The sequence below is a fragment of the Rattus norvegicus genome, chromosome 13 (genome assembly GCF_021556685.1).
Source record: "Rattus norvegicus strain SHRSP/BbbUtx chromosome 13, alternate assembly SHRSP_T2T, whole genome shotgun sequence".
In the NCBI taxonomy this organism is placed as follows: domain Eukaryota; kingdom Metazoa; phylum Chordata; class Mammalia; order Rodentia; family Muridae; genus Rattus; species Rattus norvegicus.
In genome coordinates this window covers 93,435,765-93,453,309 of record NC_141546.1, presented here as the reverse complement: position 1 = coordinate 93,453,309, position 17,545 = coordinate 93,435,765, and the positions used below count along the sequence as shown (strand labels likewise).

The 17,545-nt window shown below is 46.8% G+C and overlaps 1 protein-coding gene across 2 annotated transcripts in view; it reads left to right on the top strand.

Annotated features, from left to right (window-relative positions):
- Smyd3 (SET and MYND domain containing 3) overlaps positions 1 to 17,545 on the top strand; it is a 556,924-nt gene that overhangs the window by 406,652 nt on the left and 132,727 nt on the right. For both annotated transcript variants that reach the window (NM_001025762.1, XM_087581431.1), the window contains one exon: positions 16,896 to 16,963. In NM_001025762.1, coding sequence (NP_001020933.1) covers positions 16,896 to 16,963 — 68 coding nt within the window. The remainder of the gene's footprint in view (positions 1 to 16,895; positions 16,964 to 17,545) is intronic.

Sequence of the window (17,545 nt, the reverse complement as noted above, 5' to 3'; positions counted from 1 at the left end):
AACCACTGGTGGCCTGAAAGAGTTCAGTGGTTAATGATCTCTCTCAGCAAACTTAGCCGTATTGTGCCTTTCTAGCTAAGGGTGTCTTCTAATTGACGGGCTATTGTACTAGCTGCTGCCTCCTGCCTTGCTTCCTGGGTGTCGGGACTCATTCCAAGGCCTCCTTCTACCTTCTTAATTAACTCTCACAATACCTCTGGTCTGTAGCATTCTGCTCAATGCTGGCCTTTAATTTCTGGGCCTTTCCTATTCAAGATGAATTGGTTTATAAATGCAGGCACGTGAGTAACCTAGCACACTTGTCCCCAAGTGAAAAGCCACATTCCCCCTTGATTTTAAATGTGAAGTGGTGGGCTGGGCGGCGGAAGGCATCTGTGAACCAAGAGGAAGCGGTAGGATTTGTTGGAGGGGAGGCGGGAGTGGGCTGGGAGGATGGACGGGTCTATGTGGGAATGGCCACAGAGACCAATGCTCACAAAACAAAGGCTAGGGCATCATTTTCTCTTTCTTCCTTCAGCCACTTGTTCTTTTGTGGCTGGATAGTCTTCCCTGCCCTCTCCAGGAGAGAATATCTTCCTCTCTGTGGCACTAATTTAGGAATGGGGCTGACAGGGTCGGTGTCTGTGGCCATTCCCACACCGACCCCTCCTAGCCCATCCCCTCCCATCTCCCCTCCATGCCTCTCAGCTGGCATTCATAATCCCCAGCACCCCTGCAGGTGGATGGTCAGAGCGAACTGAGGCCGAGTACCTCCCAGGATCATGGAAGAGCTGTGGACTCTGGTGTTTCTAAACTGATCTGACAGATTAGACCGTCTAACCACATTATTGCCGTTTGTATTATGACAGGGTCACTCACAAAGAAATATGGTCAATAGTAAAAAAAAAAAAAAATCATCTTTGGCCGAGGAAGGCTAAAACCTGTCAAAATCGGAGAGAAGCGTAACCTGCTTTTTTTAAATCTTACTGAGCCTGCTTGGAGAAGGAAAGAAGGCAAAATGGTGAAGGGGATAATTTCTCCCTCCTCCTTAGTGCCCACAAATGCTCTGGGCACATCATGGGCCTTTAATAAATCAATAATCAAGTCCCTATGGCAAATGGTCCCAGGCCCCAAACCTTCCCTTGCCTGGTCCTCTCCCTAGGAGTCCTACAGACTTGAGTTTTCTCAGCCTGTGCATGTCGGCATGTGAACTGCCTTAGGAAAGGGTTGAGTTCTTTGCCTTGGGTTTGTGGAAATCCTGGCTGGCACCTCCTTGTGGCCAGGAGAAATCTGAATGTGACCCTCTTCATGGTGTTAGTGGCAGATGTGACAGATGTTTTCTTCTCTCAAACAGTGCTTCAGTTTTAGGGGACCCTTTGCTCCAGTGGGTCAATGGCATGGATTTGGGGTGAGCGAGGCCCAGAGGAGCACACCCAGAACAGAGGAGCACTCCCAGGACAGAGGAGCACGCCCAGAACAGAGGAGCACGCCCAGGACAAGGAGCACGCCCAGGACAAGGAGCACTCCCATGACAGAGGAGCACTCCCAGGACAGAGGAGCACGCCCAGGACAGAGGAGCACGCCCAGGACAGAGGAGCACGCCCAGGACAGAGGAACACACCCAGGACAGAGGAGCACGCCCAGGACAAGGAGCACACCCAGGACAGAGGAGCACGCCCAGGACAGAGGAGCACTCCCAGGACAGAGGAGCACTCCCAGGACAGAGGAGCACACCCAGAACAGAGGAGCACGCCCAGGACAGAGGAGCACACCCAGAACAGAGGAGCACTCCCAGGACAGAGGAGCACTCCCAGGACAGAGGAGCACGCCCAGGACAGAGGAGCACGCCCAGGGCAGAGGAGCACTCCCAGGACAGAGGAGCACGCCCAGGGCAGAGGAGCACGCCCAGGACAAGGAGCACGCCCAGGACAGAGGAGCACGCCCAGGACAGAGGAGCACACCCAGAACAGAGGAGCACGCCCAGGACAGAGGAGCACTCCCAGGACAGAGGAGCACGCCCAGGACAGAGGAGCACGCCCAGGGCAGAGGAGCACTCCCAGGACAGAGGAGCACGCCCAGGACAAGGAGCACGCCCAGGACAGAGGAGCACGCCCAGGACAGAGGAGCACACCCAGGACAGAGGAGCACTCCCAGGACAGAGGAGCACGCCCAGGACAGAGGAGCACACCCAGGACAGAGGAGCACTCCCAGGACAAGGAGCACGCCCAGGACAGAGGAGCACGCCCAGGACAAGGAACACGCCCAGGACAGAGGAACACGCCCAGGACAGAGGAGCACGCCCAGGACAGAGGAGCACTCCCAGGACAAGGAGCACTCCCAGGACAGAGGAGCACTCCCAGGACAAGAAGCACGCCCAGGACAGAGGAGCACTCCCAGGACAGAGGAGCACACCCAGGACAGAGGAGCACTCCTAGAACAGAGGAGCACACCCAGGACAGAGGAGCAGGCCCAGGACAGAGGAGCATGCCCAGGGCAGAGGAGGAACCTGGCATCCCCAAGGCTGTCCCTGCTCCCCTTCAGATCACTATTGGACATGCCCAGCCCTTCCTGGGAAAAACAGTCATTGCAAACACACTTGACCTTCCACCTTCAGTGACATGGGGGACAGGACACACACAGTTCAGAGACTTGTGTGTCTTTTTTAACCAAGGTGAAGATAGGAATTTTCACTTACTTGCCGGGGAAGAACCCGGAGGAGTCCCCGTTCTTTCTACTTTTTATTGTTATTTCTGGTGATTGTGGATGTCGTGACAATTGAAGGTCAGAGTCATCTGTCTGTGTTTGTGGCATTTCCCATTGCTTTTGACTGCAGCGTCTGGGCCTTTCTCTTGATGTCCCTTCTTTAGGGGGTTTCTCCAACCATCCCCAGCTACTCTGACGACCTGGATCTAGTCTGTTTGACACAATGCAGTTGGCATGGGAGATTTTTTCTTATACATCAGCTGAGAGTCCTGTCTATGTAGGCTGCTGAGAGGGTATTTAGTTTAGGAAGGAGGATAAAATGAAGGGGAGGAAGAAGAGAAAGCAGTGACAACTCGTTCTGTCCAAGGAGGCTTGAACGCAGGGCCTCATACATTCCAAGCAAGTGTTCTTTCTACCGTTGAGCAGTACCCCCTGATTCCTTTCTGTTATTTTTAGTTTCTGTACCAGGTCTTGCTGATCACCAAGATGGGCCTCGAACTTGCCCTGAAGCCTAACCTGTCTCCAAAAATCACCCTACTCCTGCCTCAGCCTCCCCAGGAACTGAGTTTATAAGCAAACATCACCATACTCCGGCAACCATATAAAGCTACGAAAGGCAAGAGTCACTGAGGTTAGATGTGCTCAGGGTGCACCACCTACAAAGCGTCCTTTTGAGGCCTCAGCTTGGTGTGACAAGCGCTGGGGTAGATGTGTGACCCAGGTCTGGGTTTCATAAGCTGAGAGATCGCCCTCTCCAAAGAAGAGACTTAATCAGCACCCGGAAGATCAGTCATAATTCAGGGGTGAAGAAGGGAAAGGGGTACAGCCTTGTCGAGGCAGCTCTGCTGGGACTGGAAGATGCAAAGAGAAGAAAATCCAGGGTCAGCGTGAGGAAGCAGTCTCCGTAAGCAAAGAGGCAGAAGGATGGGGCCAGGACTGCTTGCCCACATAGCATCCGTGGCCCAGGGTATGTGTCTTTCCATGGCTTTGGTTTGGTCTTTTAAACCCATCCTTTGGTGATTCTTTCTCACACTCCCTGGCAAATGGTTTTGGCTCCAGAAGCAAGAGAAGGACAGTTATAAGCAACTTCTAGAGAAAGGGGCATGGTGGGAGAGGATGCAGTTCTGATTTTTCTTCCTTAATTCTGAAAAATAATAGAATAGGGTTTGAGAGACCACAGGGTGACTGGCCTCAGAGGCTCATTGACTTGCAGCCCCCACACCACACAGTCAAGAGATCTCCTCTGGTCTGAGGAACAGCCTTTCCTCCCGGTTCTTGCCAATGAAGTATCTCGGCAGTGTCCAACCACGGAAGGACTGGCCTGTTGAGGTGTCTCCCATTGCCACCGCAGCTTGAAAGATTCTTCAGTGAACGTATACGGAGCACCTTCCTGTAAAACCAGGCTTGTTCCAGACTCACGCACACTCCGCAGCATGTGATGTGATGTATGCTTCTGGGCGTCACAACTCGATACATTAGATGTGCCCAGTACGAACCCTTCTGTCTGAGGTTCTCTGAGGACAGTTTTCACCTTCCTTTCTGCGTTCCGAGAGCAACCTCGGCAAGCATTGGGATTAATCTTACGTTTGGGAATTGCATTAGGCAGTTGGTTGGTGCTCAGACTTGACTTCTTCGTGGAACATTTTTCTGTAGTTTTCTCCATTAGCTTGATTGAAAAACACAGATGGTTTGAGCCACACTCCGCTGTGTTCAATCCAGCCTCAAATGGAGATGGAAACCACCCAGCACACTTCATTTAAGAACTCAGAACCAGAACTAAGACCAATTACAGTGAAGAACACAGACCCTACTGAGGCTGTATTTCCACACCCATTATATGAAAGGAAAATATGAAACTAGATTATCATGGAAAAGGATGTTTATTTCTTTTGGGAAACTGATGCTACACAAAAGAACTTTAAGTGGGCTCCGTGGGAGAAAGCTGAGGTTATCGTGATAGGCTTCTGGGTATGGACCCATCTCAATGAAACTTGTAACACAAGACTCCATGCACAGCTATAGAAACCTGTGACGATATATTACAATAAATTATTTAAGAGTATCATAGCAACTGTGGACCTGGGGACATGGGAGGAAGATTACACGATAGACATGGCATCCCAGAGCTTCTGGCTTTTACGTGGTTTTTTGATGGATGTTTCTAGTGACTGCCTTCCCATTAGATGGCTTTAATGACATTAGGTGCCAGGTAATAGCATCTGAGAAAGAACCACGCAGGATATTGGGGCAATCGCTCCTGTTTTTCTTCCTGCCATTAAGGACAGGTGTTGGACGTGGTGAAGAGTTCTGTGGTGAGGAATGCCCTTAGGAAATGGGAAGATGGGTAGTTTTTACAATGCCAGTGTGGCATCCAGTGGGACTTCATGTGCTTGGACTTGGCACTGTGACCTTGGGAGGGATGGAGAGTCTTCTAGCTGCTGCCTCCTCAGTTTCAGGGTTGGCCTTGATGTTGACTTTGGCCTTGGCCAAGCACTGTTGCCTATGTGTTCTCCGTGCATCCCATGTTTAGCTATAGTCAGAGCTTGACGTGTGACAGACACATTTCTGTTGGTGAATCGGTGGTGTGTACATCTGTCCAAGTATATGGCCATGTACATGAGATAATGAAATTCTTTTAATATTATTTTATATTCTACTTGGCTTGTGTTAAAAAAAAGAATTTCGAAGGTATTTAACAAAATTTCTAGTATATAAGATTTTTAATCTTTAATAGATGATATGCAAATAGTTTGAATTAAAAAACTGCCCATGGCTAACAGATTTTTGTTGTATTAGGTCTTAGGTAGGTAGCATCTTGCACTCAATGAATTTGATGTTCAATATTCCTACAATTTTTTTCCTTAAGAAGCTAGCTGGGCTAGAGCATGGAGCAGGTACCTTTAACCCCACAACTCAGGAGGTGAAGGCAGGAAGATCACAAGTTTGAGGCCAGCCTGGACTTTATATTGAAACTCTGACTTAACACATAAATAGAAAAGGAAAACAGCTAGGTTCTATTTTATAATTTTCGTGTTCTTTTCACAAACTGTGAGATAACAGAGTGGTTTCAGTGGCTAGATACAAGCATATTCCCATGAGCACACTAGAAGCTTTACTTAGCAATAGAATTATGTGGGCCAGAAATGTGGCTCAGTGAGTAAAGGTGCTTGCAGCCAAGCCTGACCACCCGAGTTCAATTCCTGAGACTCATATGGTGGAGGGAGAGGACCAAATCCTTTCAACAGACATAAGCATGCATAGAATACTCGTATATATACATATGCATATACTATATATGTAAAAAGTCTTTAAAAATATAATTAGTATATCTCTCACATGTATTTTTAATATTTTCAAATGCTTTGGAAAAATTTCAACCAGAGAAAAGATGTCACGAAAACGTTCTGAGACAAATTTATAAAATTGTCATTTTTAATGTCACTGTCCTCCAGCATCCTTGCTTTTCTGTTCCTAAAACTTTTAAATGTCTAATTGGCAAGCAATAATTGCATGTGCTTATGAAGTACAATGTGATCCTTTTGATACAAATATTCATTATAGAATGATTAAATCATTAGACATGCCCACTGACACTCCATGAGCCTTCCTAGAAAAGGGGCAGTGGTTGTTTTAGTTGTTATTACTTCTTGAATATTGGTTGCCTTAAATATCTTTTTCTTGGAAACATTCTAGAAAAACATTAACACCAGGTTCTGTGAGCCCTCGTTTGAGAAATGTTACCTTACCTCCCCCCCGCCACACCCACCAGTAGTGGACCTTTCTAGGCAGCCCAGTTAAACACTGTTGTCATTCCTGTTGGAGACTACTTACCCTTGGGGCTAACAAAAGATTATTCTTTTTAAAAAAAATAATCTAGATCTACATTGAATAAAATGCCGCACACAGCTGGAGAAGAATATGCCCCAACTCACTATGCTTTTAACATTAGAGAAACGGTGGTTATAGGTGTGGGCTGGGAGTGGGGCTGTTAGTTTGCCTGAAAACATCAGCGTTTCGCTTTTATGGATTTGCCAGTTCTTCCTAGCTCCATTCTTTACTCAGAAAACTTAACAGACCTAACCCTGGTAAGCGCTTCTGGAAGTTCACCTTTAGTGCCACTAATTAGCAGGCTGTGTGTTGAAATCCTGCGTGCCAAACCTTGTACTTGGGCATTAAATAGTCTCCATAAAGCAATGCAGATGGTCTTCAAGGGACCACTTCATCTCTATGTCGTGAGACAGTTTCTGCCTATTAAATGGTTGAAATTTCATTATGTTATTTGAAGAGAGGAACTGTTATTACTTGAAGTAGGCTGTGTAACCATTAGTAATTAGAGGATGCACACTGGGAAGTGACTGCTCCTTGGGTTCCGGCATAGGGTCACTCTGCTCTGGTCCAACGGAGCGCTGCCTTTGGCCCAGCTTTGCTCTTCCAAGGTAATGGCCCCGTGGTGGCTCTGCCTCCTGTTGCAAGCTCTTCACCTCGTTTGCTCTCACAGTAGAAAATATGTCGTTCTGAAAGTTTGAGGAACGATGTGGAATTTGAACACATCATATCTGAAATAAATAAATGTCTTTGTGGTGTCCAGGCAACGACCAATGTTTGTGTCTGTCCTCCAGGGGGAATTTTTCATCTCAGAGCATGAACGTGAGGTTACAAACCCAGAGTGTGGAGCAGATGACACAGAAACTTGGTTGTAGTCTGTTTTCAAATGTCACTTGGATGGTTCTTGTGAGATGTTGGGTTTTTAAAAATGTAGTTCAGCCTGCTCCCTAGACTTTTTGGCATCTAACAAAGGAGGCCATGATAGAGACTTCTCAGTTATTTATCTTAAAGGAAAAAAACTATAAAACTTAAGCATAACTTTACATTGAATAATAATAAATTATGCATTATAGCTTCATGTCATAGAAAATATTTTTAAAGTAATACCCACACTCTTCAACCCACTGTCTCTCATTTTTACCAAACTAATCCTCTCAACGGTCCACATTTGTAGATGTGCCTCTTGCATGAAATACCCACTCCTTAATGTTTTCCCCATGTAAGATTTCTAAGAAAACTGTGTCTGCATAGCTAATGCCTTTAAAATGTGTGAAATTCATTTTTGTACATTACTTTCATTCTTTCGCCCCTTACTGGAAGGAGGAGTTACTTTCAAATTAGGGCTGAGTGCTTGTGGGGACACGTGTCCTCTACTTGTTCTTTCAACAGAGAGTAGACCCTGGGAGCTGCCACCTCGCTGTGGTGGCTGTCATGACCTGTGTGAAAAATATTTCTGGTCGTGTTCTTCTTAATTAATGCGGTACTGAATGGACTCCACATTTCATCATCATCATCTTTGTCATCATCATCATCTTCTTCTTCTTCTTCTTCTTCTTCTTCTTCTTCTTCTTCTTCTTCTTCTTCTTCTTCTTCTTCATCATCATCAACTTTATCATTTTGTGTGCATGTTATATGTGGTGGATACTGGCATCTGTGCATGCTGTGGTGCATTTAGGGATTCAGAGGATAACTTTTGGGAGGTGGTTCTCTCTTTCCACTCTCTGTAACTTGCTCTCCTCTCCTACCTTGGGTTTGGGGATCAAACTCAAGCCACGTGGCTTGTAACGCGGGCACTTTAACCTCTGGCCTATCTCACTGCCTCTAGACTCGGCATCTTTAATAAAAGTGGGAATTGACAAATACCTTCATGTTTTCATTCAAAGGAAGACTAGCACAGAGCTCTCAAAATAACACCGAGGAGGAACTTGGCTGGAATTTGTTAAACAACATTTAAAAAGACCCTACTTCTACTGTAGTATGTTGCAGCCTTGAGGGTGACAGGTCGATAACTGTGAAAAACAGGAAAGAAAGGCAGGAAGAAGCAGAGCCAATAGAGGAGTTCATGAGAAGCTTGCAGAGGAAAGAAGCCTTGCATTCAGCAGATGCTTACTTTGTGCCCAGAACGTTACCCGTCTCCCTGTAGTACTGGGGATGGACGTAACTCACACACAGTAGGCGAGCACTCTGCCACCAGCCCTTACCCTGGTCAGCCCTCTACCACGGGGCTTTCCCCTTGCTGTTAAGCAGAGCATCAGACAAGTCATTGTTCTCATCTAAATGAATAAGGTTGTATCTCCATCCCTGGGGCTAGAAGCAGAGAGAGTGGAACCAAAGGTGAGTCAGGCTGGAGATGAAGCAGTTATCAGCAGGGAGGGACACGCGGATTGAGAGGATGGACGATTAACTGCTACCCTGTCCTAGGATCAGCTCCCTTCCCTCCAACCCCCCATCCACAGAGTGCCTATGATTTGTCTCTGGCCTTCTCTCTGACCCTGTTCTAGATGGTGACCTTAGGGACGCTGAGGACCACATCTATGATGCAGTCCATCTGTCTGAATATGTCTCGTGTGGCCTGTGTGCACACGCATTGTGCTAGGAGTGAGGATACAAGGAGTAGAGCACTACCACTCCCTACTGCTCTCTCCTGCCTGCCTCTACTTACCTCCAAGTAAATGGGTGTCATGAGGTCGCTGGGTTGGAAAAGGACAAAGTCAGAATGTGTTAGATAACAAGTTCACGAGCCATAGCAGTATCATTGGCATCAGTTTGCCAAGTAATTTGCTTTCCTTGATCCCCTCAATTGCTAATATTAACTTTCTGACCACATATTACATACCATAGTAAATACATATATGATAACTATGTATGTAAATAAATATGTAGGTAGATTATAAAATGACATAATAGGTCTGAGAAGGCAGAGCTGACAGTCTGATAGAATTGTAAAATGGACTTAATGGGAGTGAGATAACACCTAAAACCCAGGTCCAGAAGAATCTGAGGATGCTGGCTGGATGTAGAGTCAGGTTGCAATGTCAGAGTTGAGCTTCAGGGTAAAGTAGAGGGTGGATGATTCCAGTCCAAGTAGACGGATGGGCAACAGTTCCAGATGGTGACCAGGTAGATAATAATTTGAGTAGGCCCTGACAACAGTAGGAACTGACCTAAACTGAGGCCTCTCAGATGGTCAGAAGTTCTTTGCCTGTCAGTCGCTTGAAGCACACGCTGGATGGTCAGGATACAGACACACTGGATGGTCAAGTTACAGACACACTGGATGGTCAGGTTACAGACACACTGGATGGTCTGGTTACAGACACACTGGATGGTCAGGTTGTAGACACACTGGATGGTCAGGTTGTAGACACACTGGATGGTCAGGTTACAGACACACTGGATGGTCAGGTTACAGACACACTGGATGGTCAGGTTACAGACACACTGGATGGTCAGGTTGTAGACACACTGGATGGTCAGGTTAAAGACACACTGGATGGTCAGTTATAGACACACTGGATGGTCAGGTTATAGACACACTGGATGGTCAGGTTACAGACACACTGGATGGTCAGGTTATAGACACACTGGATGGTCAGGTTACAGACACACTGGATGGTCAGGTTACAGACACACTGGATGGTCAGTTATAGACACACTGGATGGTCAGTTATAGACACACTGGATGGTCAGGTTATAGACACACTGGATGGTCAGGTTACAGACACACTGGATGGTCAGGTTATAGACACACTGGATGGTCAGGTTACAGACACACTGGATGGTCAGGTTACAGACACACTGGATGGTCAGGTTGTAGACACACTGGATGGTTAGTTATAGACACACTGGATGGTCAGGTTACAGACACACTGGATGGTCAGTTATAGACATGGTGGATGGTCAGGTTATAGACACACTGGATGGTCAGGTTACAGACACACTGGATGGTCAGGTTATAGACACACTGGATGGTCAGGTTACAGACACACTGGATGGTCAGGTTACAGACACACTGGATGGTCAGTTATAGACACACTGGATGGTCAGTTATAGACACACTGGATGGTCAGGTTATAGACACACTGGATGGTCAGGTTACAGACACACTGGATGGTCAGGTTATAGACACACTGGATGGTCAGGTTACAGACACACTGGATGGTCAGGTTACAGACACACTGGATGGTCAGGTTGTAGACACACTGGATGGTCAGTTATAGACACACTGGATGGTCAGGTTACAGACACACTGGATAGTCAGTTATAGACATGGTGGATGGTCAGGTTATAGACACACTGGATGGTCAGTTATAGACACACTGGATGGTCAGGTTACAGACACACTGAATGGTCAGTTATAGACACACTGGATGGTCAGGTTACAGACACACTGGATGGTCAGGTTACAGACACACTGGATGGTCAGGTTGTAGACTCACTGGATGGTCAGTTATAGACACACTGGATGGTCAGGTTACAGACACACTGGATCGTCAGGTTACAGACACACTGGATGGTCAGGTTACAGACACACTGGATGGTCAGTTATAGACACACTGGATGGTCAGTTATAGACACACTGGATGGTCAGGTTATAGACACACTGGATGGTCAGGTTACAGACACACTGGATGGTCAGGTTATAGACACACTGGATGGTCAGGTTACAGACACACTGGATGGTCAGGTTACAGACACACTGGATGGTCAGGTTGTAGACACACTGGATGGTTAGTTATAGACACACTGGATGGTCAGGTTACAGACACACTGGATGGTCAGTTATAGACATGGTGGATGGTCAGGTTATAGACACACTGGATGGTCAGGTTACAGACACACTGGATGGTCAGGTTATAGACACACTGGATGGTCAGGTTACAGACACACTGGATGGTCAGGTTACAGACACACTGGATGGTCAGTTATAGACACACTGGATGGTCAGTTATAGACACACTGGATGGTCAGGTTATAGACACACTGGATGGTCAGGTTACAGACACACTGGATGGTCAGGTTATAGACACACTGGATGGTCAGGTTACAGACACACTGGATGGTCAGGTTACAGACACACTGGATGGTCAGGTTGTAGACACACTGGATGGTCAGTTATAGACACACTGGATGGTCAGGTTACAGACACACTGGATAGTCAGTTATAGACATGGTGGATGGTCAGGTTATAGACACACTGGATGGTCAGTTATAGACACACTGGATGGTCAGGTTACAGACACACTGAATGGTCAGTTATAGACACACTGGATGGTCAGGTTACAGACACACTGGATGGTCAGGTTACAGACACACTGGATGGTCAGGTTGTAGACTCACTGGATGGTCAGTTATAGACACACTGGATGGTCAGGTTACAGACACACTGGATCGTCAGGTTACAGACACACTGGATGGTCAGTTATAGACACACTGGACGGTCAGGTTATAGACACACTGGATGGTCAGGTTACAGACACACTGGATGGTCAGTTATAGACACACTGGATGGTCAGTTATAGACATGGTGGATGGTCAGGTTATAGACACACTGGATGGTCAGTTATAGACACACTATATGGTCAGGTTATAGACACACTGGATGGTCAGGTTACAGACACACTGGATGGTCAAGTTACAGACACACTAGATGATCAGGTTACAGACACACTGGTTGGTCAGTTATAGACACACTGGATGGTCAGTTATAGACACACTGGATGGTCAGGTTACAGACATACTGGATGGTCAGGTTACAGACACACTGGACGGTCAGGTTACAGACACACTGGATGGTCAGGTTACAGACACACTGGATGGTCAGGTTACAGACACACTGGATGGTCAGGTTACATATACACTCGATGGTCAGTTTACAGACATACTGGATGGTCAGTTATAGACACACTGGATGGTCAGGTTATAGACACACTGGATGGTCAGTTATAGACACACTGGATGGTCAGGTTACAGACACACTGGATGGTCAGGTTGTAGACACACTGGATGGTCAGTTATAGACACACTGGATGGTCAGGTTATAGACACACTGGATGGTCAGGTTACAGACACACTGGATGGTCATTTATAGACACACTGGACGGTTAGGTTATAGACACACTGGATGGTCAGTTATAGACATGGTGGATGGTTAGGTTACAGACACACTGGATGGTCAGTTATAGACACACTGGATGGTCAGGTTACAGACACACTGGATGGTCACGTTATAGACACACTGGATGGTCAGTTATAGACACACTGGATGGTCAGTTACAGACACACTGGATGGTCAGGTTACAGAGACACTGGATGGTCAGTTACAGACACACTGGATGGTCAGGTTATAGACACACTGGATGGTCAGGTTATAGACACACTGGATGGTCAGGTTACAGACACACTGGATGGTCAGTTACAGACACACTGGATGGTCAAGTTACAGACACACTAGATGATCAGGTTACAGACACACTGGTTGGTCAGTAATAGACACTCTGGATGGTCAGGTTACAGACACACTGGATGGTCAGGTTACAGACACACTGGATGGTCAGTTACAGACACACTGGATGGTCAAGTTACAGACACACTAGATGATCAGGTTACAGACACACTGGATGGTCAGTAATAGACACTCTGGATGGTCAGGTTACAGACACACTGGATGGTCAAGTTACAGACATACTAGATGATCAGGTTATAGATCTTTGGGGCTGTCACTATCCAGTGCCAGGTGTCCAACTCTTGAGTGGTACAAGTGAGGGAATTGTACCCTTTCCTTGGTCTGGTGTGTCTGGCAAGTTCATGGGCCTGGTTTTTATGGAACCCTTTGTTTATTTTGAAACAGGGTTTCACTGTATAATAGCCGTGGCCGTCCTGGGACTTGCTTTGTAACCCAGGCTAGCTTCTATCTCACAGAGAAACACCTGCCTCTGCCTCTCACATGCTAGAATTAAAGGCATGTGCCACCATGCCCAGCTTGTGGAATGATTTTAGTATTCCCAGTGCAGTCCTATACTCCCAATTTATCTCAATAAATGTGTAGGGTAATACTCATACTCTCAGGAGTAAGTTCTTCATGAGTACATGTCATACTGGTAATGGAATTCATGTATCCACCCAGATCCAGAGTTTTTCTCCATCCCCAAAATGGATTCAAGGGCTGCTTGTGAAATGGAGTTTCTCAGGGCAAAACACCATCTGAAAAAAACTACAGTTTTAAACAATCTGAGCAACTTAGGGCAGGGTACCAGTGGGCGTTGGTCCAGTGTGGTAAATACTGCTAACGGCGTGCGAATTGTCACCTGAGTCCAGAGGTAGGGAAATGTGTCCCAGAGAAAGACGCCAGGCTGGTATTTCTTTGTTAGATTTTTATCTTTACATAATCCATCAGAACAAAAATACTTTAGGAAAACCTTTCGTTTGCTTCAGAATTCAGAAGACAAGATTTACTTCATTCGAATGTTAGCAAATTTGATTTGCTTGGTCTGACTTAGTTGGTGGATTGCTTTCCTTGCTGTTCTGAATATACTGTAAAATACGTTTAAAAATGCAAACTGTGTAATCATATCCCTCAAACTCACAGCTATTTAAGAATGTTTGAAATCTCAAGGAACAACCACAGAGCCTTTAGCCTTGTGTTTTTATCATCCGTGTTATTTATATATGGGTCTACACTCCTGCAGGCATTACACTCTCGGAGCCTAATACAAACCAGATGCCTGTGAGGCAACTTAGCCAGAATTTGTTTAAAATGTGTCTGTGCACCAGTTTACTTTCAGATTTGAAGCTGTGGTTTTATCAGACTTTGAAAGAGCCAGATAATGCCACATGGCTTAGCTTTCATGTAAGGCTGTTTGGAGCCCGGGAAGAGTACCTTTCCTGCTCTCTCTTCCCTTCTGTAACTCTGACAGGGAAATTCGCCATCTCAACCTTTTCTCTATAGAAACTCTCTAACAAGTCGGCATTCATTTGTGGTCATGGTCTGTCTCCAACATGGTTGTGTTTCCTTTCCTTTCGATGGGCTTTCTCTATTTTTTTCTAAATTTATATCTCTGGCCCTACCTGCTCCCCAGATTCCATTTGTTCATTCCTAGCCTGGGCTTAGAAGTGGCCCCAGGACCATTCAACATCCACCCTAACAAAACAAAGCACACACACCTATTTAATGCCAAACTTGTCCCTTTTGTGTTCTTCCCCCCTCCCAATAAATGACAGCAGTGGTCAGCCACTTAAGAGCCAAACCTCAAGTTTATCCATGGCTCCATCCCCCTCAGTGAAGGCTGAGGCAGAGTTGCCAGCTCCTCCCAGACCTGTTGTCAGTGTCCAAGCCAATGCCTGGGTTATGAAGTGACCTCTGACCTGTGTGCCACACACGAATGTTTACCATTGAACATCTCGTTCTGTGCATAGCAGTCAGAACAGGAATCAGACCCCTTTACTCCTTGGCTTGGAAGCCTCACTTAAAATTCCCAACCTAGATGTAAAGTCCTGTATGATCCAGCTACCTCTGCTGTCTCCCGTCTAAACTGCTTTCTTGGGCTACCCCAGCATTCTCTCTGTGTATGCCCAGTCTTACCTCAAGGCCTCTGCGCTTTTTGTCTCTTTCCGGTGACTCACACCCTTATGTATGGAAAAGAATCACCAGAGAAAGAAAGCAACATCAAAATTAACCAATATGTAAAAGAAGCCAGTCGGCAAAGACTAGCACCTGGGCTTCACGTAAGGAGCTGAGCATGCTTGAGAAAGGCCATTGTACAAATAGGGGGTCGGGGGCTGAAATGGGTCGTTTGCCCCATGTCCAGGGCCTTGGCTTTCCTCTCAGCTCACAGCTCACTCCTCTACCCAGGAGTGTATTTCCTTTCCTAATAAACTGTCTCTACTTCTCTTTCTAACCATGTGCCCCCACCGTGGTCCTTTGGTCCAGAACCTGGCATCGGATGGGCAGCTGCAGCCCTTCCTCAGCAGTGATGCTGGGCTGCTCCGTGTCTTCCTCTCCTTGTTTACATTGCCGCCGCCTTGTTCTGGGGCTGGCTCTGCCTCCAATTCTCATGTCCATGTTACAAAACTACAGCTTTCACCTCAAAGGGAACCTGAGATGGTTTACTCCAGAGCCAAATATGAATGGACATGGCATGGAAACCCAGGTTTAAGTTACCCCAAGCAGTTTCCTGTGGTTTTATAGTAACAGAACAGAGTAACAGACCGGAGAATTTTAAACAGGCTGTGGTGGAGACATGGCAAAAAGGTCACAGCAGTGGTCTCAGCTTTAGGCCTTACATGTTGTCTGATAGAATTCTTAGCCCTGGGGCCGGTGGAGAATAGGGTTTTGCTACGCTAGTCCATCCTGGTGGTTTTATAGGTTTATCGGGTATTAGATCGGACACCAAGGTAGGCCAGGAGTGCCTCAGACGTAGCCGAAAAGAAATGGTAACTGGGCTCTGGACCTGCAGCATTCCAACCTCCCAAGGTTCCGGGTAGTCAGCCAGTCACCCTGCCTCTGCAGATGCAGCTTCTCCCCAGGAATTCCTCAGGTTCCCTCACTCTGTCTTCTCTCCTTCGCACTTCCCCACAAGGGATAAGCTCTCTGTCTCAGGATTTCTTCTTTTTAAAAATGTCTGTCATCGTGTAGAACTTAAGTTCTGTGAGAGCAGGGACCTTGGTGTTTGTTCTTTCGCCGTCTCTTCCTGATGTGTCTGGACATTGTCCTGTGCCAGGGTCTAGGCTATGACTCAAGCCCAGCGCTCTTTGCGTATTCTTTGTGGCCTCTGACACAGTACGTTACCTCCTGCACAAACACAGTTCCAAAGTTCCTTGTGCGCAGGGATTAGGTTTTTCTTTGTTTCTTTCCTTATCTGCCCACAGGGCACAGGAACACGCCACAGGTCGGTGAGGGGCTCTGCGTGTCCAGTAAGGGCTGGGGCTCCACCGGGCAGCTTCCTGTCCTCCCCGTGGTCTGCGGGCAGCTCGGATCACAGTCTCCCTCAGGGTACACCTCACTCTACAGGAACAAAAACAAACACACTGCTGTATTCCTTAGATAAAGGGGCCTTTGGACCAGGCAGGCTGTGTGAAAAACATCGATGTCACAGGATCCCCATTTTTTAATGAGTAGCTTATTTGTATTTTGAATTTTGAACATTTTATGGAGTTGTAGAATGTGGGTTGGGGGAGGTTAGACTACAGTCAGTACTTTCTGTGCTCCTTGAAGCCCTGTGTTTTTCCCAGGGTTGGGGAGTGCACCTTAGGGAAGTTATTTTAAAGTCACACATCATCCATGCTTGGGGAGACCCTTCCAGGCAGCTTCCCACAAGTCCAGGTCTTTGTGCTCCTGCCTGTGAGATTCCTCCAGTGGACGACTAATATATCTCTTCTTATTTCCACAGGTGATCTGCAACTCATTCACCATCTGCAATGCGGAGATGCAGGAGGTCGGCGTTGGCCTGTACCCCAGGTATGGCAGACATCCCAAACCAACTAACCCCCACCCAGCTCTCCAGCTTCTCGGGAGGTCATTAGAAAGGCTTTTGTAGTCTCTAGTTCAATAGCCAAACTCAAAACGTAGTACTGAGTTCCACGAGGCTATAAAAGTGGTAAGTCTTATAACACACATTATACACTGTGCTATTAAGACAAGGCAGGCTTCATATCTAACTACCTGTTCTTAGGCTCGCTTTGGGGTAGGTTCAGGCTTATGGTGCTGGAATTCGGTTTTCTTTACAAAGTCTCCCCTGAACTCTGGCCTCCATCCCTTGAGCAGAAGCACACGGTTATCCCGCTAGACTGGTGGTGTGGTACCAATAGGCTAAGTTTGACTTTGGTGGTAGCACACTTTCCAGTCACTTCTAGAAGAGGCTTAAGAGCCTTCAAGAGAAGCCTGCTGTATTATTCCTTAGCCATCTCTATGGCAGCCTCTGTCCCGGAGCTGACTTTCATTCTGTCTTTATGCTCCTAGGATTCAAACACAGTTTCCTCTCAGTGCCTGAGACTCAGCCTCCTGTGTAGTTCCCATACATGTGGTAGATTGCAGGTCCTG